Genomic DNA, 26472 nt, shown 5'->3' with positions numbered 1-26472 from the left:
TTTTGTGTTTCTGTATTACCACTTCCTTGCTGGATGCAAATAATAACTAATGGCACATATGGGGGAAAGACAGTGGCCCTCAAATGAGGACCTTCTAAAGGCCATTAAATCCAGAAGTTAAAAAGGCCTCTCTTTGTACAGATTTTCTACATTTGCCACCACTTTATGTTAAAGGATTCCCTCCCTGCCCTTTGTTCTAGCCGTGTTTATCTGCCACGAGAGCCAGTGGGAACTGTGCATGTAAGAGGAAGAAATGCAATAGAGGAAACAAGCCTACAGACCTTTGCATTTTTCCTCTTTATCAGAAACTTTCCTATCATTTCTTGATTTACTTCTCCGGGGCTTTGATTTTGAAGCTCTTCACAAAGGACCAGTTCTGCTCATCATGTTTTTTCTCAGATATTAAGGCCTAACATCACTCTGTGTTCTGCAGTGCAGGCTCCAAGGGCACGTCACCCCTGCACACCAGTAATTGCCCAACCAAACACATCTCTTGTGCTTGTTTGGTAAATCCGAGTTTCCCTGCTTCCATCTCCTTTTAAATAATGTCTAGCTGGGGAAAAAAAAACCAAACAACAAGCTGGGAGTAGGTTACCAGCTTTAACTCTGTTTCCAAGCACAGTTTGTTTAATGTTATCTTTTTAGCCATTACTGGTATTTGTTTAACCTGGAGACAGACAAAATATTTATAGACTGGTGTCAATGTGGACTTTTAGCACAGATTATAACACAAACAGCAATGTTTAACCCAGGTCTTTTCACTTTTCAATATCCCTGTGTATACAGCATATTTGCAAACTATTTAAACATAAATATTTGACTTTTCAGGGGGAGAAGTGGAGGTAGTTGTACAGCAGAAACAATGTAAAAGTACAAAAATATAACAACTTCCTTCTGTTTGAACTTTTGCAGGAATACTTTTTAACAGTGATACCTGATGTTGCAATCTTTTATTAAAGATATCAAAGAAGGAATTTAAACTTATTATATACAAACATATATATATAGAAATATAAATGCATATGCTTGTGGACTAATGAAAAATTGCTAATAGGTGATCTGATGGAATTTAGAAAAACTGTTACTTTTATGACTTTTTTAGCTGCCACTATATAGCATAGTAAACTTTTACTGAAAGCATCATTAAAAATCAGGTTTTTACATATGCAATCTTTATGTTCCCTTTCAGGTCTTGAGTCATCTCGGCCAAATTTGATTCTTGGATTGGTTATCTGTCAGAAAGGGAAGCGTCCTGCCACTGGCATTGAGGCAGAAAAGATGGAGGAGAAGCGAAGCAGAACTCAGGCCCATGAGGAGCCTGAACCGTCGCTGTTCTCCAAAGGGGCTGCAGCTTCACAAGAGAAGAAAGCTCCGAAATACACACTTTATTCAGGAGACTCGTCTGTGAGTACAACACCACCTGGATCTCCTCCTCCACCTCCACCTCCACCCCCACCCATTCCAGACACCTCAGCAGTGACACCTTCAGTATTAAAAATCCTGTCGTCCATTAAGAGTGGACCCACAGCGACTGTGACCCCACTGGTTTCAACTGCTGCTCCTGCCAGTGGCACTGCCACGCACTCGGCATCCTCCAAAACTGCCACGCCCCTCGAGCACATCCTGCAGACCCTCTTTGGGAAAAAGAAAACTTTTGAGCCACTTGCCAAGGATTCTGGAACTGTTCAGTCTTCAAGTCAGGAAGGCCAAGCTGCTGCTGATGGCGGAATGTCAGTGGTTCCGCTGTTAGATCCCATTGTGCAGCAGTTTGGGCAGATGTCAAAGGACAGAGCTATAGAAGAGGAGGAGGATGACAGACCATATGATCCTGAGGAAGAGTACGGCCCAGAAAAAGCCTTTGAGATGCAGACTGGTGAAAGCGAAAAGCAATACAACGTGGAAAAGCCATCTAATGCAGCAGAACTAGAGGATGAGGCCTATGATCCAGAGGACGAAACTATCTTGGAAGAAGCAAAAGTTACAGTTGATGATTTACCCAACAAAATGTACACAGACACTAAAAACAGTTCTTCAGAAACACCTGCTTCATATGTGCCTGATTTATCTGCAGCCTCGTCCTTGGTAGAACAGCAGAAAATGTTGGAAGAGTTAAACAAACAAATAGAAGAACAGAAAAGACAACTAGAGGAACAAGAAGAAGCCCTCAGGCAACAAAGAGCAGCTGTTGGTGTTTCAATGGCTCATTTTTCAGTGTCTGATGCTTTAATGTCACCACCACCAGCGAAAGCTTCCCTAATAAAGACTGAATTATTCCATCAGGACCAGCAGGCTACACAAAAAGTAGATTTACCTTCATCTTTAAATCAACAAGCACAAGTTTTAAACCAGGGCTGTGACCCACGACAGAACAGAGATCCTCGCCAGGCTCGAAGGATGGTGACAGAGACTAATGACACTGTTGATTCTCGGATAAAGCCACAGGTGGTACAGAATGAGGTATCCACAAGAGAAGTAGCTCCAGCAAGTTTTCCAAATGCTTTGCAGACTTCACTTGGTAAGGAAGATAATACTTTAATTTCTGCTACTCAGCCTGGTTTTACTGCTGACAATTGGGTTTCAAGTGAACAGGCTTCTGCAGTGTCCCAGAAGGAGAGTGCTAACAGCAAATTTGAACACACCATTCAAGTTACTTTGGAAAACCTGAATCAAACAGCTGCTGGAGAACCTTCTGGATCTAAACCTATACGTAAAGTGCTGCTTCCAACACCTCCAGCTACATCTTTTCAGCCTAATTTCTCCACATCAAATGACAGCCCATCCCTGCAAGACATGCATCAAGTGTCCTGGTCAAATGAGTCAAAGGAAGCAATGGGAATGGAATCCTTTTCAAATACAATGTTTCCTCCTCAGGAAAAGGCACCTGGTCACTTTGAACCAGAGACAGGTCTTTCATCAGTGCAATATGATGAACAAAGAAATCCTCAGCCTCATCAGTTTGTAGAACAGACTGACCCCCCACAAATTCAGGGTGAGGGTGGACCTCCCCCACAGCACTTTGAGGAAAACATGGCGTTTTCTTTGTCTGGGCAGAAAGGAGGGCCTCCACTGATGCTCAATGCACCTGGAGGGCCTCATGGACCTAATTTTAGAGAACCAGCACCACAGTTCTCTGAAGAGCACGGTTTTCCAAATAATGATGGGCAAAGAGGACCTCAATCTGGAAGATTTGGAGGTCAAAAGGGTCCCCTTCCTTCCTTATTTTCTGCACAGCATGGACCATCATTTTTTGGTGATAATAGGGGCCCTGCCCCTTATCATGGTGGTCCAAGAGGAATGTCACCATCTCATTTTGAAGATCACAGGGAACCTCACATGGAACAAAGGGAATTCTCAGATTCCCAATATGATGAAATGATGGGACCTCCAGGACAGTTCGAAGGACCAGATTCCCCTCCATTTATGGGAAACAGAGGACCTTCACCTTTTCCTTTTGGAGGTCAAAGACGACCCCCACCAGCTCAGTTTAAAGGACAGAGAGGAGGCCCTCAGTTTGGAGGGCCAAGAGGTCCAGCCCCAGGTCATTTTGGGGGACCAAGAGGGCCTCACCCAAATCAATTTGAAGGGCAGAGGGGTCCAGCTCCAAATCATATGCCTGGTCCAAGGGGACTTTTGCCACAGCCATATGAAGAACGGAGAGGGAGCCCACCACCCAGATTTTCCAACCAGAGAGGTCCAGCACCACATCAGTTTGGGGGACCAAGAGGAGCCCCACCTGCAATGTTTCCAGAGGAAGATGAACCTCCCCCCTCTAGATTTCATTTCCAGGGTCAGTCACCACAAGGTATGAAACCACCACCAAGACCACTCCTGGACCTTCCAAGCCATCCACCAACCCACAGAAAAGAGATGTGGGAGGACGCCGGACCATCTGCATCTCTTTCCAATATGTCTGGACAAGGACCTGAGTCAGAAGGACAGTGGTCCACATCTGACTTCCGAGAAGGCAAAAATCCTGAATATAGAGGCCAGACATTTGAAGGGAGACAGAGATATGAGGGAGGAAATAAAGACAAGGGTTTAGATCAGCCAGAGCCCCAGCAAGCAGACAATCGCCAAGGCAGAGCCTTCGAGGACAGACGAAGGGATCGAGAACACGGCAGACCTTGGGAAAGAGACCGTGGCAGAAACTGGAACAGAGACAGGGACTGGGAGAGACACAGAGACAAGGAATGGGATAAAAACAGAGATAGGAGCCAAAACAAAGACAGAGACAAGGATTCAGAGCGAGGTAAGGAATGGGAAAGAAGCAGAGACAGAGATAGGACGAGAACCAGAGAGAGAGACTCCTACAGAAGACGTGACAGAGAGCGATCGAGAAGCAGAGACAGGGATCGTGACAGAGAGAAAGACAGGGACCGGGATCGGAGCAGGGAGAAGGAACGAGATCGAGAGAGAGATCGAGATCGCGACAGGGAAAGAGGGAAAGATCGCAAGGATAGGAGTAAGAGTAAGGAAACTGGTAAAGAGACGAAGCCAGAAACACCGAAGGAAACTCAGAAACCGGTGGAAACTGAAGCTTCATCTTCCAGCAATCAATCATAGAACTATGACTGATATTTTATTTCCCACAAATATCCCACTTTTGCAACACAGCAAGGACTGCACATCTTCTGTATATACTGTATATATTCTCACCTTTCCAAAAATACTGTTGTAAAACTAGCCTTACCCAATGGACTGACAAGTTAGCAATTTTTGAACAACTGTGAATGAAATTAATCAGATAGATGAGAAGCAAGAACATATTGGACTTTCACTTGCTGCATTTTGTGCATAATGTTTTTCTTATAAAAATTCACAATGTTACCTGTACTGAAATTTTGTTTTTTCTACTCGCATCTTTATCTTAAAGTTTCCATTTACAGTACAGAAATGGAAAAAGTCTAAGAAGAGCATATTGCTTTTTAAGATTATGAAGTTATGTTTTCCAGTAACTTGAATTGTAATTTTATAAGAGAATTTAATCCACACCTGAGGAGCCATACCTTTACATCCCATTTACATGATATTTTGGTGTCAAAATTGTTCCTACAGCACACACTTTAAAAATGTTGCTGTCGTGTTTCTTTTACAACAGAAGGGTCGTTTATTTAGGAAAGGACTGTAGAAGAACAGTGTTAATAATTACTTGTGACTGATGGAGGATTTGAAAATGGAATGTTATAAGCTTAAAGTGCACTATCTTCCTTTTATATACAGGTTTTTTGGTTTGGGAATCCATCTCTTCAGTGTACAGCAGAGACAAGTTGTACTTAGTTTATTTTTCATGATGTTTTAAATATCCCATTTTTACAAGCCTGTCATTAAAGAACATACAAGAGCAGCACCTTTATAATCAGCAAAATTTACAAAAGCATCTGGCATTTATTTGAAAAAGATGAAGACTGCAAATAAATTGGTAAACTAAAGGAAGGAAAAAATTTGGTTAAATAGGCCACTGAATCTCTTACTTCAGTTGAACTGATCTAGAGCATTTTTTGCTTTTGTTTTGGTTTTGCAGAATTTTGCCACGAACTTAAGAAATGTCCCAATTTCATTGAATTTTTCATTCTAGAAGTACTCTTTCATTCTAAAAGGGCTCTTGAAAAATGAATGTTACTGTTCTTTTGTTAGACCGTACTTAGGCTGGCAGTGTATATAAAACTCTCCACTGAAAAAGATACAGCTGCATTAAACTTTAAATTATTGTGGTACATCATGTTGTGATTGAAGAGGGACATTTTTCATCCCCAAATGCTACTTTTCATGTAGTCCTCAAATATGTAATTCTAAAGTATGAAATGAAACCCCGCTAATTTATTTGACCGTGTAAATTAACAGTCGGGTAAATATTTTCATTTTTTGATAAAATAGTTTTGGAACTGTAAAATTAGATTCCTGTAAACAGTTTTTATCTTGAGGATTACATTACAGGTAGCTTGTTTGTCACCACAGTCACATTGGTGCATCTTTGAGGTCCTTGTCCATCCAGGGTTTGCTGGCTGAGATGACCTGTGTTCTGAACCCGAGGGAAAACGGTAACATGCAAAGAAATGGTATGAAATGCAAACATCAACTATGGTGTAAGATTTTTTTCTTAACGAGATGTTTCTAATTTAAAGACATACATAAAAGTATGCAAAAAGTAAGTGTGTTTGTTTAGGTTTCCTTGATAGAAATTTCTGTAAATTGTATTTTATATGGCAGAATATATCACTGTACATTAAAATATGGGAGTTCACAGGTTTTTGTTACTGTAAGTAGAATAAACATCTACAGAGAGCTGTTGTCCGTTTCTTAAATATGTATGTGTATATTATTTTCTATATCTTGCTACATCTCAACAAACCATGAGAGACTGGTGGCACATGGGTCTTGTTTCCTCATAGTATAATGAGAGATGTTTTGGATGTTTTGCAGGACATCACTACTAACCAATGTTGGATTGTGGGCCCTCTAAAAACCAGGCCAAAATCTGTGCTTGTGATTCTTCTCTCAGTTCTAAAGCATTCCCTAATTTATTTTGATTTTTTTTTTTTAAATTTGAGTCAGGAAGCTTATGATTTGAAGATTTTACATCAAAAAAAATTAATTCAGGTCATACTTTTTTTCATAAAGTATTGAAGCTGAGGGTTTATTCTGGTTATGAGCTGGAGTGGCATTTTTGTGCCTTTCATGCTCTGTTTTTTTTCTAGGATGTCTCTTCTGTAATGGGCATCTGGTTTTAATTCCAAAATTATGGGACGGGACCACTTTTTAAGTCCAGAAAAGTGAAAGGTTTTAAAGGCATTTTGGAATAACTTACTATCAAAAGACACTTTTTAAACACTGACGAACTACTAAAGCCTTTATAGTTTAGTAACATAATCTTGCAGCAGGAAATTCAGGTCTGTGGACTCCGCTGTAGGAAGGAACCTGCTGCCCCTCAGTGCTTCACAGAGACGTTCCTGGGAACGGGGAAAAAACCCTTTATCCAGCAACGATGAAACAAATGATTCCGAATGATTGTCCTGCATCGCAGCAGAGAGAAAAGCCATTCTCTGCCTTTGTCCAAACTTTTGATTAGCATGAAAGAAGGCTGAGCAGTAAATAGTCGCAATTCGTTTAAATCCCCCGTGGGCTAAGAGCGTGTGCTCGGCCGGCCCAGCCACGAGTCAGCTCAAATAGCAAAGCGTGCGCCCGGAACCTGAAATACACATGTAAACACGCCCTGCACGCTCATGTCCTCTTTCCTTATTTCCTCACAACACCGATAAATGCCGGGTTTTACCAGGCTCGGGGGTTTAATTTGAGCCTCGGACGAAGCCCCCCCTGAGGGGCGGGAAGGGGGGGGCTTCCGCCTGAGGGCCCGCGCGGGGTCGCGCGCGGGGCCGTGGCGGTTACCGCGCGCGGCCGTTGGCGGCGGCGCGCGGGCGCTCGGGGCAGCGCTCGCAGCGCTGAGGGGGCCGCGCGTCCCCTCCGGCCGCCCCCGCCCGGCCCTGCCCGCCCCGCTCCCCGAACGCCCGGGCCCCGCTCCCGCCGCCCCGGCCCCGCCTCAGGGGGGTGCCAGGCCGCAGAGTTTGCCCGCAGCCTCCCCGCCGAGGCCGCGGGGCGGGGACAGGTGAAGGCCGTTTGTCGTGAGCAGCTGTGCTGGAGGGGGAGGGCGGGTCTCACCTTTTCGGGGGGGGAGACATGGTCAGGGTGTCAGGTACCCCGCCAGCGGCAGCTTGGTCCCCGCCCTGTTAACCTCGCGAATCAGTGTTAAGTGCAATTTTTTGTTGTTTTGTTTTGTTTTTGTTTTTTTTTTAATGGATAGCACAATTCTTGAAGGTGGTGTGGTTTTCTGTTGAAGGGGACATTGGTAACTGATTAGGTTTGCTGTAGCCATGTCAGGATCAGCCCCCGAGGAGCCTCAGACCATTCCTCAGAGCCCAGCTAGTGCTCCTGACCCCGCTCCCGTTGCTGTCGGACCTGGAGGCTCAAGTGACAGTTCCTTTGGTGAGCAAAACCTTGGCTTCGCCACCCCCGAGGCCAGCCTGGTGGAGATGATGGACATTGAGTACACCCAGCTGCAGCACATACTTTGCTCGCACACGGAGGCCCAGAGTAGTGAAGGTGAAGTGGAAGCCAGGCTCAGCGCTTTCTCCTCGCCTGGTCCCTCTGCAGACCCCCCTCTGCAGCAGCCTTCCCCCAGCACCAGTCAGGATGGGGGCTCGTCCAGCAGCTCTGGGAACCAGTCGGTCTGCCCAGTTACCTGCCAGTCAGGGTTACCTTGTGACAGCTATTGGCCAAGTTCTAACCCACACTTGGGCTATGCTGACTTGCAGGAGCTCAGAATGATGTTGCTTAGCGAGTCCAACCTCCCTCTGAACCAAAGAGAGAAAGCACCCAACAGTAGCTCTGTAGAAGTCTCAGGATGCAGTGTAGTAAAAGCTAAACAGGGTGAAAATTTCTTGGGGGACAATAAAGAAAATATATTTGTTGAAAATTCGGCACTGGCACCAGAGCTTAGATCTAAACCTGCAGTCAGAGCTCGGTTGGAAGACAGATTCAACAGCAGCCCGACAGAAAACCCCAGATGTCAAGAACCCCAAGAATCTGGAGTAACTCTTAACAAGTGTGTTGCAATTACTTTATGTTGTTAAACTATGTATCGTATAGTTCAAAACTGATTTTCTAAGTGAAACCTAAGGACGGTACTTTTTTTTAATACATGAGGAGGATGGGTTGGGCTTTGTTAAACTGTGCCATCAAATGTGGATGCAACTCTGCTGAGCTCAGCTTAGGCCCCCTGTGTATTGCATGAATGGTACAGCATGTAGTTTCAAAATTAATTACTTTACAGCTTTATTCTTGATAACATGTACTGTAAATAAAGGCGAGAGAACAATGCCTAGTTTTAATATGGAGCTTGCTAAAAGCAAAGTAGACTTTTGATCATAATAATAAGAGTGATTGATTAGTGTTACAATGTGGAGGCCTGACTAGGGGGAAAACTTTGAGCAAAAATGTTGTTGTACAATCTAGCCCTGTAACTGTCTTAGTGTGCTGATAAATGTTTTATTGAAGTGTGAAATGAACTGTTATTGCACAGAATAAAATATCTTCTCAGCTGATTTTCCTTTTTTTTTTCTTTGGTCCCTGAAGTAAGCAATATGGCAATAACAGTGATTTCTGTTTACAGTAAATGGAAGGGGTTTCTTAGTGATAGTTACTAGTAAGATGTGTAGCTGTACATTTTTGTGCACTCATTTTCAAGCAGTCAGCCTGGTATGTTTTCTGTTTGTTTGTTTTTGTTTTTAAGTTTAGTGACACTGATTCGCCAGCCCTCAGAAGTGGTGGGTGTTCCTCTTCACCAGCAAGGGAACAGGTGTGCTGCACTTGGGAAAAATAAGGCTGCACCTGCCTCACATTCCTTGCCATTCACATACCCGTTCTTTACCATGAATGCATGTTCTGCTGCTGGAAGTGCTAATCCTTCCCAAGCACAGGTAACTCTACCCTGCCAAGTTCAAATGCTGATAATATTAACTTCTTAGGTGTAAAATAGTTGTGAAGGTTTGGGGTAAAGTGTGGCTGGCTTTGAATAGGGATGATCAGAATGATCTGTAATGCAATTCATTTAAACATCTTTTAAATATACTCAAGTTAGTTGTGTGGCATTTGTAATTTTTGTAATTAGTAGTTCCCTGCATCCCAGTAATGAGCAGTAGGCCGTTAGATTTCCTTTTTTCTGGAGTTTATCCATTTATCATCGGTTTCATCTGTGCAAGACAAGAAGCAGCCACTTAGTAGCATTTTTTACAGTTTATTTTGATGATAAAAATATTTCCCCCTCCACAACTTGCAGTAACCTCTGCAGCAAAAGTGATAGAATGGCACTCAGAAATATCAGAGGTATCCCCAAAAAATCACCAGTCTGTCAAAATTCCGTGGTTATATGTGGAAGTATTTGGGATATATTCTGGCTAAAGAAGTAACTTAAAAAGTTAACATGAACATATCAAAGTAGGTGGGTTTTGTTTCTTAGTTTTGGTTGTGGTTTTATTGTTTGTTTCTTTTTTTAATGTATATAGTCCTGTATTTCCTTTTTGATTTTTCACAGACCTGTGGAACATCTTGCACTATTTTGGAAGCTGCCAAACATCAAGACCTTGGATTACCCAAGACATTCCCTTTCCTCTATCAGGAAGTTGAATCCACAAAACAGACAGTAGGTGCTATAAATAAAGCTTTGCCTGAGGAAGTTTGGATTAAAGTTGGAGGTAAATCATTTATCTTCTTTTCACTTAGCTTTCTCTTGGCCTTCAAATCTACATTTTTGTCCTGACTTTGTGTCTTTTCTGGCATGAATATGATTTTAGTGGATGTAGGAGGTGAGGGGTTTATGGTGGAGATGTGCTGTGGGCGACATGGGACTTAGATTTTTCCAGAAAAGTTCAAGGCCTGTTAGTTTAGCTATACTCTCAAAATTGTTTAGCACTTCTAGCTTGAAGTGAGGAAACTCAAGGTTACAAAGTACCTTTGAAAATCTGGGCCTTGGGTAAGCAACTAGTTTCTTCAGAATCATAGAATCCTTAAGATTGGAAAAGACCTCCAAGATGATCAAGTCCAACCTTTGACCAAATACCACCAAACCACAGGGCAAAGGGGCACATTTTGTGACCCCTGAGCTGATACAGCAGATCCAGTCAGTACCAAACTAAAGGACATTTTAAGGATTGCCCCAAATGCTCAACCAGGCATGGTCTCAGTGGGCTCCCTGAGAAAATAGAAGCTATGTGGATTTTGGAATAGCAAGCAGTACCTTAGGGCTTCTGAAGGACTTGTAAGAGTCAATCTAGGCTGGCAATAAAGCTTCAAGGATTATTCCACAGAAATAAAGCGACAAAAAAACCCCTCCATGATCACTATTTTCAGGTTAGTGGGAGGGTTACAAATGGATGGTTCTTTTCCTCTTTGTTTTTCCAATAAGACACCTTATGCAAGCAAGCCATAAACAGAAGTTGCAGCCGAATAAACCCGTTGGATCCAAACATGGATCGCAAACCTCTCGGTGAAATTCGGAATGCCCGTGACAACAGCCAGGGCAGTGGAGCTGCCCAGGGCCCCTGGCAGTCAGCACAGCCTGGCTCCAGTGTGCAGGTGCCAAGTGGAACACAGGATGGGAGTGCTCAGCGCAGGGAACGACACAACCGCCTGGAGAGAGACAGAAGGTAATTCTGTGAGCTGAGGCCTTGCAAAGGCTTTTGAAACCTTGATACTGTGATCATCCAGAGTAAATGTAGATGTGACATGTTTCACATTAGCTCCAAGATAAAGCAAAGCAGGTGGTGAGGGTTTGGTGTTCCTTAGAGGGAAAATACATGTATGTTTCGTTGTGGTTGTCTTTGATGTGTTTTTACTCTCTAAACAAACAAAGAGAGATTTCAAAACATATCACCCATTCTATAAAGATAAGGTAACTTGTGTGCAGCATGACTGATACACGAAGCTTGTAGCAAACAAAAAGAAGTCTGTGGCTGGTAGTCTTCCTTTTGTTTTTGTTTTTCCCTTCCCTGTGGCCCTGGTTGATAACCTCCAATGTTTGCAGGCGCAGGATCCGGGTTTGTTGTGATGAGCTGAATCTCCTGGTTCCGTTCTGCACGATTGACACTGATAAGGCAACAACTTTGCAGTGGACAACTGCATTCCTGAAGTACATTCAGGAAAGGCACGGCGACTCTCTGAAGCAGGTTTGAAATCTGATTTCATTTTTGGTCTTGTGGAAAATGTGAAATATTTTAAAGCTGTAGTGTATAACTTATATGGAATACTTATTCATGACGCTGTTTGTGAAGGATCCACCATAACCTTGAACCTTCCTTTAAATTTTTGGTTTTTTACTGGTTCAGTTCACTAGTGAGAAATGACAGGCTGTCCTCAGTCAAGGTTTTCAAATCAGATTTTGAAGTCAATGTTTTTTTCTTTTAGCTACCCAATTCCTGAGCATGATCCTATTTGGAAAACAATATTAGAATTAAGGTCCTCTTCAGTCATTCCTCCTCTCCTTTCTTTTCTCTATTTTTTACCACTTTCACAGTCTTCTAATTGTTTTTTATGAACTATGAGTTCAGGGATGGATTTACAGTTACATGCCCACATTATCTCAGGGTTGGTGAGTGTAAAGGGTTATCTGTCCTATAAGAAGCTCCCATGCTCCACATGGGAGCAGCTCCAGAGTAATTCTGGCTCTGCCAAGAATTTCAAGACAGTACATGGAATGTGTATTGGAAAAGCTGCTTGTCTAGATCCTGATATAGCCCCTCAGCACTTCCTGTTGAAGAGCTTTATTTTTCCAGAACACCAATGAAACAAAACCATCAATCTCAAGTAAATATCTACAATAAATGTAGTTGTTATTTATTCTTTGTATTTTGATTTTTTTTAGGAATTTGAGACTGTGTTCTGTGGTAAAACAGGCAGGAGACTAAAAATAGGAAGACCAGACTCATGTGTAATGTGTCCAGCGCAGGAAAACCGCACGGCTATGGAGACCAAATAGTCAGACCTGACCACCTTGAATTGTGTGACAATGGTCCAAGCTGTATTTTATTCTTTCCATTTACATGCTGAATATGGATTGTGAAATGTAACTTGTAAATATATATAAATAGAGCTTTAAAGAAAATGTTCTTTATTGAAAATGGAAATGGAAGTTAACTACCAGCAGTGGAAACCAGTGCCCTGTTCAAGAGGCTTTGGGACCAGAAGCTACAAGAAAGTATTTCTACCCTTTAGTTTTACAAAATTGGTTTGTCATCCTGCTTTGGGGGGTTTATTTAATTGTTTGGGTTTGCCTTTTTTTTTTTAAAGATGATCCAGTACAGTTAGGCAGAGTTGTAGACCATCCATCTGTCCTGTTATTTGAATGGCCAGATGGAAACATAGTCTTCCGCTGCAAAGAAAAACTAAAGTTACCATATTATAATGACCATTTTCCCATTAAAAATGTAAAGGTTATATTGGTTGTTTGAGCAAGTGCTTAGTTTCTAAACTGTGCATATTATGAATTTTCCATTTGCACACATAATTTAACATACTTGGCCCCAAAGAGTATTATTTTTAATGTCTGTCACACAACTGTCCAACAGGTTCTTGTATTGTTACTCTAAACCAAGAGTGGCATATTATAAACAGTAGATATTTAAATGCACAAACTATTTTTATATTTAAAGAAAAATATGACACTTTGTTCATAGGCTTTGGCATATAGGACAGAAATAGAACAGTGTGTGAGCTGAGAGTGGCTTTATTAATTTTTTTAAAATAGATGATGCTAGCAAGTTTTAAAGTATAAAAAGGTCTACCAAAATTAATACTGGTTTAAATCACGGATAAGGACAATTTTGCAGCAATTTATATCCAAACAATCCTAGTAAAACCAGTTCTGGAAAATGGAGTTCAGCTGAGTTAACTTGATGTGTAAATGACACAACATCACAAAGAAAAGGTTAAAAAAAAAAATCTCCTTTTATTTTTACAACAGTTCATTGCAGGTGGTTTTGGCTGGACTTTAGAAGAGCATCCTTTCTTACGTGGGGTTCCATCACAATTACTGTGCAAATAGCTTAAGTAGAGGTCATGAAAATGCTGTTACTTCATTTCTTTTATTATCATATGGAAATATACAAAAATTCTTCCCTCAAAATTAAATATATACATTACACCTTTTGCAGAATTTGATTGCAAGAGGATTATTGTTTACTAGTCTTGGCAAATATTTGAGGTGCAATCTGAAAATTGCTAAGTGACAGCATATATGTAAGTGATGGTCGTTACTTCGGCCAGAATGTTAAGATATTAAAATACAGGATATTTAAATGCATGATTTCCACTGATAGAAGAGGAAGTTTGGTGCCTGAGTACCTTAACAACGTGTGTCTTTGTGCACAAACCTGCAGAACTGAAATCAGTGGCAGCAGCACCAAGGGATTCAACTGAAAAGGCTCAAACTTTTATAGCAAGAAGTCGTGATCTTTAGTGTATGGGGGGGTGATGGTAAAAAGGAACAATGCTTCCTCTTGCAGGACTCTTGAGCAAAGGGAGAAAGGAAAGGTGAGGTTGTTTAGCAGTAAAAATTCTGGAAAATAATTGGGGGGGAGGAAAAACACTCATAAAGCATCTTTTAATTAAAGTTTTCACCTGATGCTTTCTTTTTCATAGAACTGTGTCAAAGTCTCCACTTAACAGAACAGAAGGAGCATCTGTCCATTTAGCACTAGGAGGATTCTGTTTTCTTACAATGCACTGTTTATTTAAATATTCAGTCACTTCTTCACTTCTTGTACTGTTGGTTTATGATTTTTTGGAAATTGATGCTGCGACAGCTCCCATGCAAGCCGACGTGTCACATATTCCTGGAGTTCCCTGAGCCCCAATAGTACCAGGAGTACCAGGATCCCCTGGCAGGCCGGGTTCACCCTGAGCCCCATCACGGCCATTTTTAGTAATTCCAGGCACACCAGGTGGTCCTAAACAAGAAAGGGGGAAAGATTACATGATGTATTTCCATCTCTTCTTTTTTATTTTTTTTTAATTTTATTTTTAATATATGTATATATGTGTTGCTTTTAGAGATCTTAATATACTTTGAGTGTCTGTACATCACACTTGTTATGGCCTGTTGAGTACAAGGTGTTTTCAATAAATTTACCCTGAATCTGAAGTTTTGCATTTTTTTTATGCCTGAATAATTTGGTCAAGGGATGTCCTGTCTGTGTGAGCTCACAGCTTACTTATTGTGACAGTAGGTGGGGTCACAACTGTCCCTCCTTCCTTGGCACCAGCTTGTTCCCCAGTGGGAGGCTGTGGCCTTCAGCAGCTTCAATTCACTGCACCTCCTCAAGTCAAGTTGTAATTAAGATTCTGAGTAACAGGAGAGGGGTGATGATAATCTACTGCCAGCTCTATGCAGAGCTGTCCCCAAGAGTTGGACTCAATGATCCTTGTGGGTCTCTTCCAACTCAGAACAGTCTGTGATTCTTAAGCCTCTGCTTTAGTGCTGAAGTGTTAAATTATTTGCACAGCCTTACCTTGAAGTCCTTGATCGCCATCAGGCCCATCGATACCTTGACCAACAGGTCCTTTATCTCCCTTTTCACCAGTGTCACCTTGAACACAAACAGAGTTTCCACAGTGAGTTGTGCACTGGAGCCAAGGACAGGAAGGGGAGAGACCAAGAGGAGCTAAAAATCCTCAGGACATTAGTTGGATCTCTGCTTACAGGGCATCCCCAAAGATGCAAACCCCCCTCTAGAACTCCATGGAGGCCTGATCTCCTTTCCCTCACTGCTGAATTTAGTACAGTTTTGCAATTTATTTCAGTGGGCATTAAAGAGAAGCAGGTTGCTTTAGTCTTAACTTACCTCTGGGACCAGGATCTCCCAGCTCTCCTGTTGGCCCTCTGTATCCAGGGGGGCCACGAGGACCAGGATGCCCAGCACTTCCCATTGCTCCAGGAGGACCTGGGGGCCCGGCTGGGCCAGGCCGACCCGTCATTCCAGGGGACAAGGGCTTCCTCAGATTAGCAGCTAACTGTGCAATTTGCTCTGAAAAACACAATGAAAAACTGCATGGCCAACATTTTCACTCTGCTTGAGCAGATCTTCCCGCCACTGCCACACACTTACTGCTTCTGGCAGAAGGAAACATTGAGTTTCCTCTCAGCCCACCTGTAGCTTTTTGGGTTATTTTTATAGTACACAGAGGGATTTTCATCATAAATCTGCAGGTTTTTAAGCCATTGATATTTTCTGTTTCCAAAATCAATTTAAATGACATCAAGTATTTTAACAATTGATGCTTAAATAATTAAAACAAGTTTTCTAAAGCAAACTTTCAGAGTTTAACCTCATCTCAAATGGGGAATATAACCTCCAAATGCAGAACAGTAACTCTGAAGAAAGAAGGACACTCTGGGGGGCTCTGCTCCAAGGAGATGGGGTGCACTGAGGAGAGAGAGGAGGTGGGAGCTGAAGTTCAGAATGACACAGGTTAGGGCAGGCAGACACTCTCACAGCCTGTGCTGGCACAATACTTGTGTCAAAGCTGCTTTCAGTGCACTTTGTCTGTTGCCAGGATAAATCATTGAAAAAATACTAATTTTAGAACAATGAAAGACATCCCAGAAACAAGGTGACCTCCTGAATAATTTCCCTGCATTAAAGGTCAATGTATTTTTTCTCATCCAGACAGAAAATTAACAAATCTCAGGAGCTGTCTTATGTTCAGGATCTACTCATCTTCAGCTAATGTGGCAATTCAGTCAGTTTTCTCTCAGTGATACTCACCATTTATCATTTCCCCGCAGAGTTCTCTGATATGTTGTTCACTGGCCTCTTTGCCCTGCAATTAACAGAAGAATTTGTCCTTGTACAAATCATGTTATCAATAATCATCCCTGGCAGAAGCTTCAGGACACAAAATACATTTCCAGCAGCTCAGGAAGAAGCACAGGATCCCACATGGAGAGGAGTGGGTTCTTTCCCCTCTACAAAAGATGACAGCTTCAGTTCAGAACTCTGTCATAGTAACAGCAGATATTAATTTTAATGTTAGGCCAGATATTTAATCTGGGGCTTATTTGGCCTTACTTTTGCCTGCTGAAACGCAGGACCTTATTTTTTGAACATACATCCAAACCCCACGATCCATTTATTCACTTCACAGGCTCCCTGACTGTGCCCTAGAAGCAGAGGACACTTACAGGAGGCCCAGGTTTTCCCGTGATGCCAGGAACACCCTGCACCCCCTGATGGCCCATGGGCCCCGGATGTCCTGGGATTCCTGGTGCTCCAGCTGTCCCATTAGGTCCTTGGGCACCTTTTGGACCAAGTTCTCCTCGTTTTCCTGGCTGTAATGAGACAAAGAAAGCAAAAACCACTGGAAACTAAAGATATGATCCACTGTTTTCTCCTGGTCATTAGTTAAGCCTTTTGTCAGGTTTCCCTGACTGACCTGGCTGATTTGTACAATTCTTATATCCTATGGGTGGTTTTACACATAAACAGGAGCCCTTACTGCAGCAAAATTATCAAACATATTCCAGTATTTTGAATGCTACAACCCCCTGTCATTCTCACAGATTCTATAGCATGACTGTGAGAAAAACATGTTTCTAGGGAATGGCATCAGAACTTAACTTATTGACATGTATCATTGAAAGATGCAATAGTCATGTTTACTTCCAAACCTTCTGGGGCATGAGCCCTCAGTGTCTGACACATACCTCTCCTTTTTGGCCAGGGGGACCAAAGGGACCCTGTTAGAAAGAAAAGGGAAATAAGAAAGAATGATCCATTCAGCAAATGCACCTCTGAAGCCCAACCTCCCAAGCTGCAGGAAGCTGTACAAGGCTTGGGTTGCCTTCTCCTTTTCACAGCAGGGTTGGAGATCTTGGATGATTAATTCTGACTGACCATATTGATACATGGTTTTCTAGACCCATCTGTTATCTGAGGAGTCAATCCTGCTGAACCTGAGGACACCTACCAGCTCTCCTTTGTCACCTGGGAGGCCATCGGCTCCAGCAATGCCCTGAAAGGGAGAGACCAGAGTTAACACTGCACCTGCTGGTGCACAAGGACAGTGTTGCTGACAATGAGGCTCACCCTGAGACTTGGATAACCTCAGTGCCTAAGGGAGGTGGGGTCTTTTTGCAGCCTACACAGCTGCTCCAGCAAGAGGAAGTTCCCTCTTCCCAAGGCTGAACTCCACCGTAGGTGGCACAAGGACTGGGTGCCCTTTGTGACAGGCTGGGACTTGGCTGAAAGGCTGAATTCATACATATGAGATCCCTGGTGGGGTGGCCATGAAAGACACCCACAGGTTGTCCTTGGACAGTGAATCTAATTTCAGGTTCCCCAGCTCTGTATCTCACAGAAAATGTGGGTTTGCAGCCACAGCCAGATGTTCAGCGTCCATGTTCTTTAGGCTTCCTGAGCAAAGTCACCTGCAGAACATCTTCATCCCACCCTTAAACTGCAGTGATCATCACTTGGTGAGGATCCTCCCTCTCCTCTCTGTCTGGGGACTGTGAGAGTGGCTAAAGCTCTGGTGACATCCCTTTTATCAGCCCAGGATGAGGAACATCAATTTGCTGATCACCTCCATTCAGCAGCAGCAGTGTGTGCAATTTGAACATCACTGGGGGTGACACAAATCACTGCAACCTGCTGCCACCGGCCCCACAGGCAGCACTGCCCCTGGGGAACACAGAGCTGGCTTATTACACAGCAATTAGAGCAGACAATGAGCTTGTTATGGTGACTCGATGGCTTTACAGAGGAAGTAATTTCAAGACAAACAGAGAGTAGGTTGGTCTTTCCCTTAGCAACAAAACGGAGACCACACAGACACTGACACTGGTAAACAAAACCAGCAAGGCTTGCTGCAAAAGCTTTGTTTTCTGTAAAAACACAGTCATGCATTAATGAAAGCCATATATTTGATGAAAACTGGCTCAAAAGCTCATTGCTGAGATTAAAACGACTGTGGAAGTTGAGCAGCAAAAAGTAAAATATTAAAGTAGTCCATTAGTGTGCCAAGCTTTTAATTTAGGACAAAGTCTTCCTCATCAGCCACATGGAGTTCAAGGAAAAGCTGCACTTCTAAACTTAACTCAGGAGGAATGTGATGTGAGGAGCTCCTACACAGATGCCTCGTGGCTACAAAACACACAGCAAGGGTCTAGTGTTTTTATCACAGCATTTTCATGAGTCTCCATTAGAACAGCCTGCATCTGTGCCAACGGGAGAAATGGGACCAAAGAGAGTTTTGTTGGTGCCTGCTGCAGAATATTTTCATTTGAGGGAGCAAAAGCAGTTTGTTTTGTTCTAAGGCTGTGCCTGAGGTTTGGGTTAAATGCCTCTGCTGACAACAGCACAAAAGTTATCACTTACCTGGTTACCTTTGGGACCAGGAACACCAATAGGACCCTGTGAATAAGAAAAAGAAGGCAAATGAGCTCAAACTGTTATTTTCCTGTGAATGCCTGGTGTAGTCAGACAGTCACTCAGCAAGGGGTTGGATTTACTCACAGTATAAAATAGACAAGACCATTTTTGTACCACAAGGGCAAAAAGTCAGGATGGTTTTTCAAGGCTTCATTAGACTTCAGTTTTTGTGGGATTTAGAATTAGGTTTCCCTAGAATTTAGAATTTCCCAATTATGAGACTCATGGCACAACACGGCCATAGGAATAAAATACATTTAGATGATGAACTGACTATCACGCCAGGAATAATCCAGGCAACTGGAAAAATCCTTCCAACTTTACCTACCTGGCATTCACAGAGAGAACATGAGACATTTTCAGCCCTGTTTGTGACTTTTCTGCTCCACAGAGCAGAGCCAACAAGGAGTTCAGGAAAACCCCAATTTTTTTTTTCTCTACTGCAAAATCTACACGGGAAATTCCATCCTTTTACCCTTGAAAGAGGATTCCTACAGGACATTCATCCATGTGGAATCTGCAAACTGATCTTGTTTTATTAACTAGATCTGGAGATGGCTCAGCAGAACAGAATCTTCGAGGAGGACAAGCACATAGAACAAGGACATGTCATTTTGCTCAAGTCAAGCACTAAGATGAAAAAAAGGGGGGGGGATTTCTATTAAAGGAAAATAACTGTCAGCAAAACAGACAGTAGAGCATAGAAATGCAGAAGTGGCTACAGCTATTTATAACTCCCAATTTATGTTTGCTGATGACAAAGGCAATATATTCTTTTCTGAACGTAATCATCTAGATTTATACCTCTGGTTTCACAGAGTCCCAAGGCTCCATGAAAGTTTATGGCAACGAAACACAGTTCAGTCACCAAAGACCATGCCCTGCCAGGAACACTCCCTTAGAGAGCAGCTTAGCCCAAAGGATTTTCATTCAAAACTGTGATTTACTGCAGTAGTAATTCCAAGCAGCAGGAATAAGTGACAGGAGTTTAGGACTGCCAGCTCCAAGCCCTCACATGTGTGTCAGTTAAACACAACCACTGTTTTTGGCCAAGTATCACCAGATTATCTCTATTATCACTAGATAATGATGCCTGCACAGAGCTGAGAGGGGCATTGCCCCAGGTGCCTGTTGGCATCCAGAATCCTCTGGAAATCGATCCGAACAAAAACCCTCAGGAAAAATATTTGTCTATTGCTACCTCAGTTGGCAACAACAATCAAATCTTTCCCCTCCCCATATCCCACTCCAACAAGATGGTTTATATATTTAATCTCAATGCTATCTTAGATTTTACAGTCAAATGCACTAATCTCTTGTATTTCTTATGCCAGCAAACACACTGACGTGCAGGTTTGTATTTCTGGCCACCGTCGGTCCAAGGACTGTGAAAAAGCCTGTCAGTACCTGTTAGCTTAGGCTTGAAGGGATTTTTTTATAGAAAAGCCACAGCTGATTTCAGGAGAGAGGGATGGTGTAATTGTATCGATCTCATGTTTGCAGTTCTCTTTGTACATGTCAGGACCAGCAGTAAAGCAAACCCAGGGCAGATTTGCTGGGCTCTCTGTGTGTGTGTCCCAGCAGTGCCATCACCCCCAGCAGCAAAGCCCGTTTTTTAAGGCTATAAAAGCACATTCTGAGGTTTTAGAGTCTTCCCAGCCCACATCTCGTGGTGATTGCTGGCACAGCCCTCGCTGCTGTCACTGACACCAGTGGGACTGGGTGGGCAGATGGAGGCTACTCTGAGCACCAGCCACATGTATGAAGGTGGAAAGTCTCCAGCATTATCCAAACCCACTACACCTGCTTTCCTGAAAGCTGCTGATGTGCTGAGGTGGCAAGAAACAATCACAGGTTGGAAAAGATCTTGAAGATCATCGCACTCAACCATCAACCCAGCACCACCACCACGTTCACCACTAAACCATGTCCTCAAGTGCCCCATCCACACGTTGTTTGAACACTTCCAGGGCTGGTGATTCCATCACTTCCCTCAGCAGCTTGTTCCAATGCTTTACAACCCCTTCTGTGAAAAATATTTTCCTGATATCCAATCTAAACCCCCCCGGCACAACTCGAGGCCATTTCCTCTCATTCTGAACAATCAGCAATTACATCTTAGAGTAACTACGCTTGACTTTGGAGCCAGAAAAAAAATCCAGATCATTTTTTATTGCTTTAAGCATAACATTTTCCCTCTCTCTGCTCAGAGTAGCTCCCTGGATGCTCCGTGCAGGGGCCTCTTCCCCTCTGAACATACATATTCTCACCGCAGCGAAGCCCTGAATGCAGTCAGAGCCCCACAGCTCCACAATAACCCTCCTGTTTCACACTTCCAGCTCACAGTCACTCCAAGAGGCTTTTTAAAACCTGCCTGGAGCCAGCACAGAAGGGCCATTGTGGAACCCCCGTGGTCCTGCTGTGATTGCTTACACAGAAACTTCACCTTAAGGCTGGAGAGGAGGGAGTTGGTGAACACATGGCTCCTGTTCTCCTGCAAGCCCCCAACAAATGCTGTTCACTTTGCCCTGATGGTTTCTTTTAGATGAGAATGAATTAATTTAAATAAAAAGGTCTCATTTATTCTGAGGTGGATGGCCAGGTGTGTTGCTGATCAGAAAGATCAGTCATTGAGCAAATTGTAATTTAAGAAAAAAAAAACACCAGAAAGTCTAATCAAGCATCTGAGTAACAAAAATGCACAAATCAGCTCTCCTGTGCTCATGGGGAGTGAGGCTTTGGTGGAAGCAGCATACAGAGCAGGGAAAAATCCCAAACAACATCTATTCTGGCTAGGATGGGACCTGAAAGCCCTGTCCAAAAATAGTGGGAGTTCCTAAAGTGAAACAGAAACAAGAACAGGAACAGAAGAGACAGGATGCACGAATCCTGTTACCTGCCATAGGGTCCATCCTGGGCACACAGCAGCCTCAGAGAAGGGACTGGGACACCAAATGTACAAACCTGTTTGTGTTTGCTGGGGTGACATCAGCTACACCAAGTTTTGGGCCCCCGTTACGCTCTAGTTTCATATCCCAAACAGGAATCAGTTACAGATGTCTTCTCCTTACCCTGTCACCTGCCTCTCCACGGATTCCAGTTGGACCAGGAAGGCCAGGTTCACCACTGGCACCTTTGGGACCCTGTTAGGAAAACAACAAAAACCAAGCTGCAGCTTACAGTGCCAGGAAACCCTGCGTGCTTCAACACCCCAACAGTTCACCAGTCTCCATAACATGTTCAAAAAGGTTATTTGTCTTGGATGTTCTCTCTTCCTTTTCCCCCAGGACTTAGGGACCACTTGTGTTGGTTGGTACAGCTCACTCCAGCCTCTGTCCTGGTCCACAGGTCAGGTCAGGCACCTGCCAAGGTGCTCCAGCCTTTGGCCTGGGCCTTTCACTGGTAAATCACACCTGTGATGCCATGAAGTCATGCTCCCTGAAGGCAGCACCACGTGCCAGTGTCAGTGGGGAATGGAGCATGGAGGTCCCACTCCCTTGGAGAGAGGAGGGAGAAACATGGGAGTCCTCAGTGAGTGCAGCAGAGAGGAGGAGGAGTTCACTGAAGAAATACAGCCTGAGAGTGGTCCAGATCAAGGAGAAACTGAGGTGTCTTTACAGAGGTCAAACTTGAAAAATCATAAAACAATTTGGGTTGGAAAGCTCAGCTTGTTCCGACCCCCTGCCACGGACAGGGACACCTTCCACCAGATCATGTTGCTCCAAGCCCTGTCCAACCTGGCCTGGAACACTTCTAGGGATGGGGCAGCCACAGCTTCTCTGGGCAACCTGTGCCCAAGAATGGGCCCAAAACTCCAACTCTTCCTTTGCAAACAAGTGCTAAACATAAATTGTTCTGGCAGGCAGCTTATCTGGGCTTGTGTCCTTTCTAAAGTTGTCAGACTAGTTCTGGCAAATGGAAAGATGTTTCTTCCTACCCTTCATTGCCATCACACAATTTTCTGGCCAGAGGTTTGCAGAAAACAGTGACCTGCCCAAACATGATGCCTATTAAATTACCTCTGTCATCACACTGACCTGGAAACCTCGGACACCACGGGCTCCCACGGGGCCTTGGAGACCGAGTGGTCCCTGAAAAGAGAAAGATCAGCTTTGGTGAGGAGCAAATTCAGGGCCATAAAAGCAAACATTATTACTAGAGTTTATTTCTAAGGCTGATTTCCCTCTCCTTGAAAGTTTCAGGAGCAGCTGCTCACAAACAATAAATCACACAGTTCAATTCCTTCTAAGTGGTACATACTAGAAATCACATTAGACTTGCTGTAGGCTCCTGGATTTCAAAATGAGTTTAAGATGAGGAAAAAAAACAAAAGGAAAAAAGCCCAACAGAACCACTGGAATGTCAGGTACAACCTCAGCACCAGCACTAGCTGGGGAGGACAAGATAAAAAAGGTACCCAAGTGTTTTTAGTGGTGTGATCAAAATCAGGGCTTTGCCATCCTGATATTATTGATTATCATCTCTGCTCTGGAGCAGGGACATGGCAGGGGGACATGCAGTTATTTTCAGTTTTGTTGTGTGTATGACTTCAAGTTTTGCAGTGAATCCCTCTTTCCTGCTCCAAGGACAGTGATAAAGAAGTGGGGAGGTTTCAGTGTACACTGCAACAGCTTCACAGCAGCTTTGCTTCATCAGTGGCTCACTTCAGCACAAGCAGAGCCTTACTATTCCTGTTTAATGAGGGGCTTGCTGGCTGTCCAGTCTCTCCTGTCAGCCTGTAGCAGCTCCTCAAACCTCTTGGACAAGTGCAGCTTCCTTTGCCAAGGGAAATGGGAGGGATCACTTGGCATTTGCAGGGAGCTGTCAGTGAGAACAGGATCTGACTCACTTATGGGGGACATATTCCTCTGCTGCCAAAACTCCCCAGAGAGAATGTGGCCTTTTGCTGTAGCCAGAGAGTAACCCCATACACAAACTCTATTTTGGTGATTCACAGGCAGTGCTGTACTTACAGTTGCTCCTCTGGGTCCCGGCAGCCCTCTCTCACCAGGAACACCAACATCGCCCTGGCAAGAACACCCAGTCAGCCGTGACACTGAGGAGCCACGAATCCACCCTTCCCTCCCCACTGCAGAGCCAGAAGGCATTCCTGGATCCCAGGCTGTTTCAGTCCCAAACTCCCTGCCCTCTTGGCCCATCTTCTCCTCCACACCTGCTGGGCTTTGCCCTCTGCTGCAGCACAGCATCTGTGCATGGAGGTGTCTGCCTGTCCAGCTCCCTGGGGAGCTCCACACCCGTGTGGACTGCCTGCAGTGCTCAATCCCATGGGATTGCACATGTTGCAGGCAGCTCAGCACCTCTTGCATGGTTATTTGTGCAGGGAAGCAGTACATGAGCTCCAGCTTCACAGTTTGGTTTAAAACTCACTCAGCAGAGCTCATGCTCGTGCAAATGATGGGATACTCACAGGGATGCCTGGCTCTCCTGAGGGACCTGCCTCTCCCATCTCTCCAGGACTGCCCTGCAGAGCAGAAAACAAACACTCAATTAGGGCATCACTTCAGAGAGTCGTTTCTGTCCTACCTGAACAAAAGGAGGAGGGAGTTAAAACCTGGGTCAGGGAATAAACACAGCTTTTAACTTTTGCAGTTTTAAGACAAAACTCCCAACCCCAGACATGTAAAGAACAGCTGAGCTGCACATCCTGTCCTGGGACCAGTGACAAGGGAGGGCTCTGCCAGCCCCAGGGCTGTGTCACCACGTCCCTCATGGGACTGAAGGGGACCAGTGAGACAGGGATGCTCTTCTGGAGGTGTCCTCAGGACATCCCATCACATTCACTCCTGCATCACCCTCATGTCAGGAGAAATGCCTTCCTGCATGCTCTCCTGCATGAGGATTAGCAGGAATAATGATGCAAGTGAAGAGGGGGAAATTCAGAAAGAAGGGGAGGGACAGAAAAAAAAGATGCTTTTCAGAACAGCTTTGTCTGTCTGAGGTTTTCTTTTGTCTCACAGGTAGGTGCCAATCTAAAGCTCCATGGAAGGTTTTATCCTGATGTGGGGGAGAAAGTCTCCAGAAGGCAAGATGAGAGAATCCTGTTCCTGCTTGCAGGTGCTCAGGTTTTTGATTCCCAGAGATGCCCCTGGGACTTTGACCAAAGGGTGAGGTTTACTGAACCACTGATGACCCTCCTGTGCACCTGCTATGTCTTCACTGAATGAGAAGCAAAAGCCAGGCCAGCCCACTTGTTTTACCTAATTCCTGCTCCTCACTGCCAGGGGGGCTCAGCCCCAGCAGAAATGCTGACACCACCACTTTGGGGTAAGTCCTCCCAATATCTTAAAGCTAAAAGGCCTTGTTGTGACCAGCTTCCCCACCAAAACCCATCAGTAGAGACATCCACTTACTGGTTCACCCTTTGAGCCTTTAATACCTGCTCTTCCAGGCAGTCCCTGGGAAAAAAAATTGTATTAAAGCAATGTCAGAAGAAGTGAAGTTATTAAATTTGTTATTGTGGTCTGATTTGACACACAAGGAGCAACCTTTGCTTGAAGCAATGGAGGATTTAGATTTCTGCAGCTTTCACTGTGCAAATTACGACTTCAATCTCTCTCCTGCTCACTGCCCTTGCAGCTCTACAAACACTAATCCTTGGCATTAGAGCAAAGAGGAAATATATGCAAATAGACCAACAGCAGCAACATTTTGCAAAGCAGAAACGTCTCTCCAGGGCTGTTCAAAATATGTGTAATACAGGAAGAAAGGAATACTTTACCTCTTTTAAATAGTTGAAACATTTTGTCAATAAACAGTGGTAAACCAAGGACAGAGCTCAGGATATTATAACCCAGATCTTACCTCCCTGCATAGGGAATGCACATCACTGGGATGTGAAAGAGAAAATCTCTCTCAAATTTAGATTTTAAGCAGAGCCAGAGAGGCCAACAGCCATGGAGTTAGAATATGGGTCTACTCCAGGTGTTCTCCATTCTGTCCTATACACTGCTTCCCTGACTGCATGGTGGGAAAAGGGCATTTCCTCTTGGCTTAACTGTGGCCCCTTGTGAAACAACACACAAAATGACCCTCCCCTGTCCCCAGGAGGGATCTCTGCAGGCAGACTGAGCTGCTGGAACCCCAGAGGTGGCAGGTCCTGCTCCATACTCACAGGAAGTCCGTTTGGCCCCTTCTCTCCAGGAGCACCCATTGGAGCTGCATCACCCTGTGGATAGTGAGAGGTTAGGAGGGATCCTCCAGCACTGGGAAAAAGTCTGACACAGGGAGGGGACACATTCCCAAACAGGCATTTGTACTCTTCTCCCTCCCCAGGACCAAGAGCTGTTGTGCCTACAGGAGGTGAGCCCCCACTGGACATGAGTTCCCAGGTGTTTCCCTGCAGCTCCCAGCCTTCCCTGGCAGCACACACTCCATGTTCCTGAGGGATCACTTCAAAAACCAAGCAATGAGTACCTGACAGGCAATTGAAATAAAATGATGACTCTGTCAACAGCTCTGAAAAGGCATCTCTGAAGGC

The 26472-nt window shown here is 44.0% G+C and overlaps 3 protein-coding genes across 3 annotated transcripts in view; 2 read left to right on the top strand and 1 right to left on the bottom strand.

Annotated features, from left to right (window-relative positions):
- Positions 1 to 6302, top strand: part of DIDO1 (death inducer-obliterator 1) — a 37213-nt gene extending 30911 nt beyond the window's left edge. Inside the window, exon 16 of the mRNA XM_018073812.3 lies at positions 1190 to 6302. Coding sequence (XP_017929301.3) covers positions 1190 to 4563 — 3374 coding nt within the window. The 3' untranslated portion in view covers positions 4564 to 6302. The remainder of the gene's footprint in view (positions 1 to 1189) is intronic.
- A 1463-nt stretch (positions 6303 to 7765) lies between these two features.
- TCFL5 (transcription factor like 5) lies at positions 7766 to 14686 on the top strand. The gene is made up of 6 exons (XM_008932830.3): positions 7766 to 8596; positions 9284 to 9470; positions 10085 to 10244; positions 10955 to 11195; positions 11573 to 11714; positions 12410 to 14686. The coding sequence occupies exons 1-6, from the start codon at positions 7866 to 7868 to the stop codon at positions 12521 to 12523; spliced, it is 1575 nt and encodes a 524-aa protein (XP_008931078.1). The 5' UTR covers positions 7766 to 7865; the 3' UTR covers positions 12524 to 14686.
- COL9A3 (collagen type IX alpha 3 chain) overlaps positions 14317 to 26472 on the bottom strand; it is a 32954-nt gene continuing 20798 nt past the window's right edge. The window contains exons 19-32 of the mRNA XM_018073756.1: positions 26107 to 26160; positions 25346 to 25390; positions 24403 to 24456; positions 23948 to 24001; positions 23012 to 23065; positions 22046 to 22117; positions 18921 to 18956; positions 17512 to 17556; positions 17249 to 17281; positions 16727 to 16873; positions 16311 to 16365; positions 15387 to 15569; positions 15054 to 15131; positions 14317 to 14492 (exon numbers count right to left, since the gene is read on the bottom strand). Coding sequence (XP_017929245.1) covers positions 14317 to 14492; positions 15054 to 15131; positions 15387 to 15569; positions 16311 to 16365; positions 16727 to 16873; positions 17249 to 17281; positions 17512 to 17556; positions 18921 to 18956; positions 22046 to 22117; positions 23012 to 23065; positions 23948 to 24001; positions 24403 to 24456; positions 25346 to 25390; positions 26107 to 26160 — 1086 coding nt within the window. The remainder of the gene's footprint in view (positions 14493 to 15053; positions 15132 to 15386; positions 15570 to 16310; positions 16366 to 16726; positions 16874 to 17248; positions 17282 to 17511; positions 17557 to 18920; positions 18957 to 22045; positions 22118 to 23011; positions 23066 to 23947; positions 24002 to 24402; positions 24457 to 25345; positions 25391 to 26106; positions 26161 to 26472) is intronic.

The sequence above is a fragment of the Manacus vitellinus genome, unplaced genomic scaffold (assembly GCF_001715985.3).
Source record: "Manacus vitellinus isolate BGI_N305 unplaced genomic scaffold, ASM171598v3 scaffold_26_pilon, whole genome shotgun sequence".
NCBI lineage: Eukaryota > Metazoa > Chordata > Aves > Passeriformes > Pipridae > Manacus > Manacus vitellinus.
This window is presented reverse-complemented; position numbering and strand designations above follow the sequence as displayed.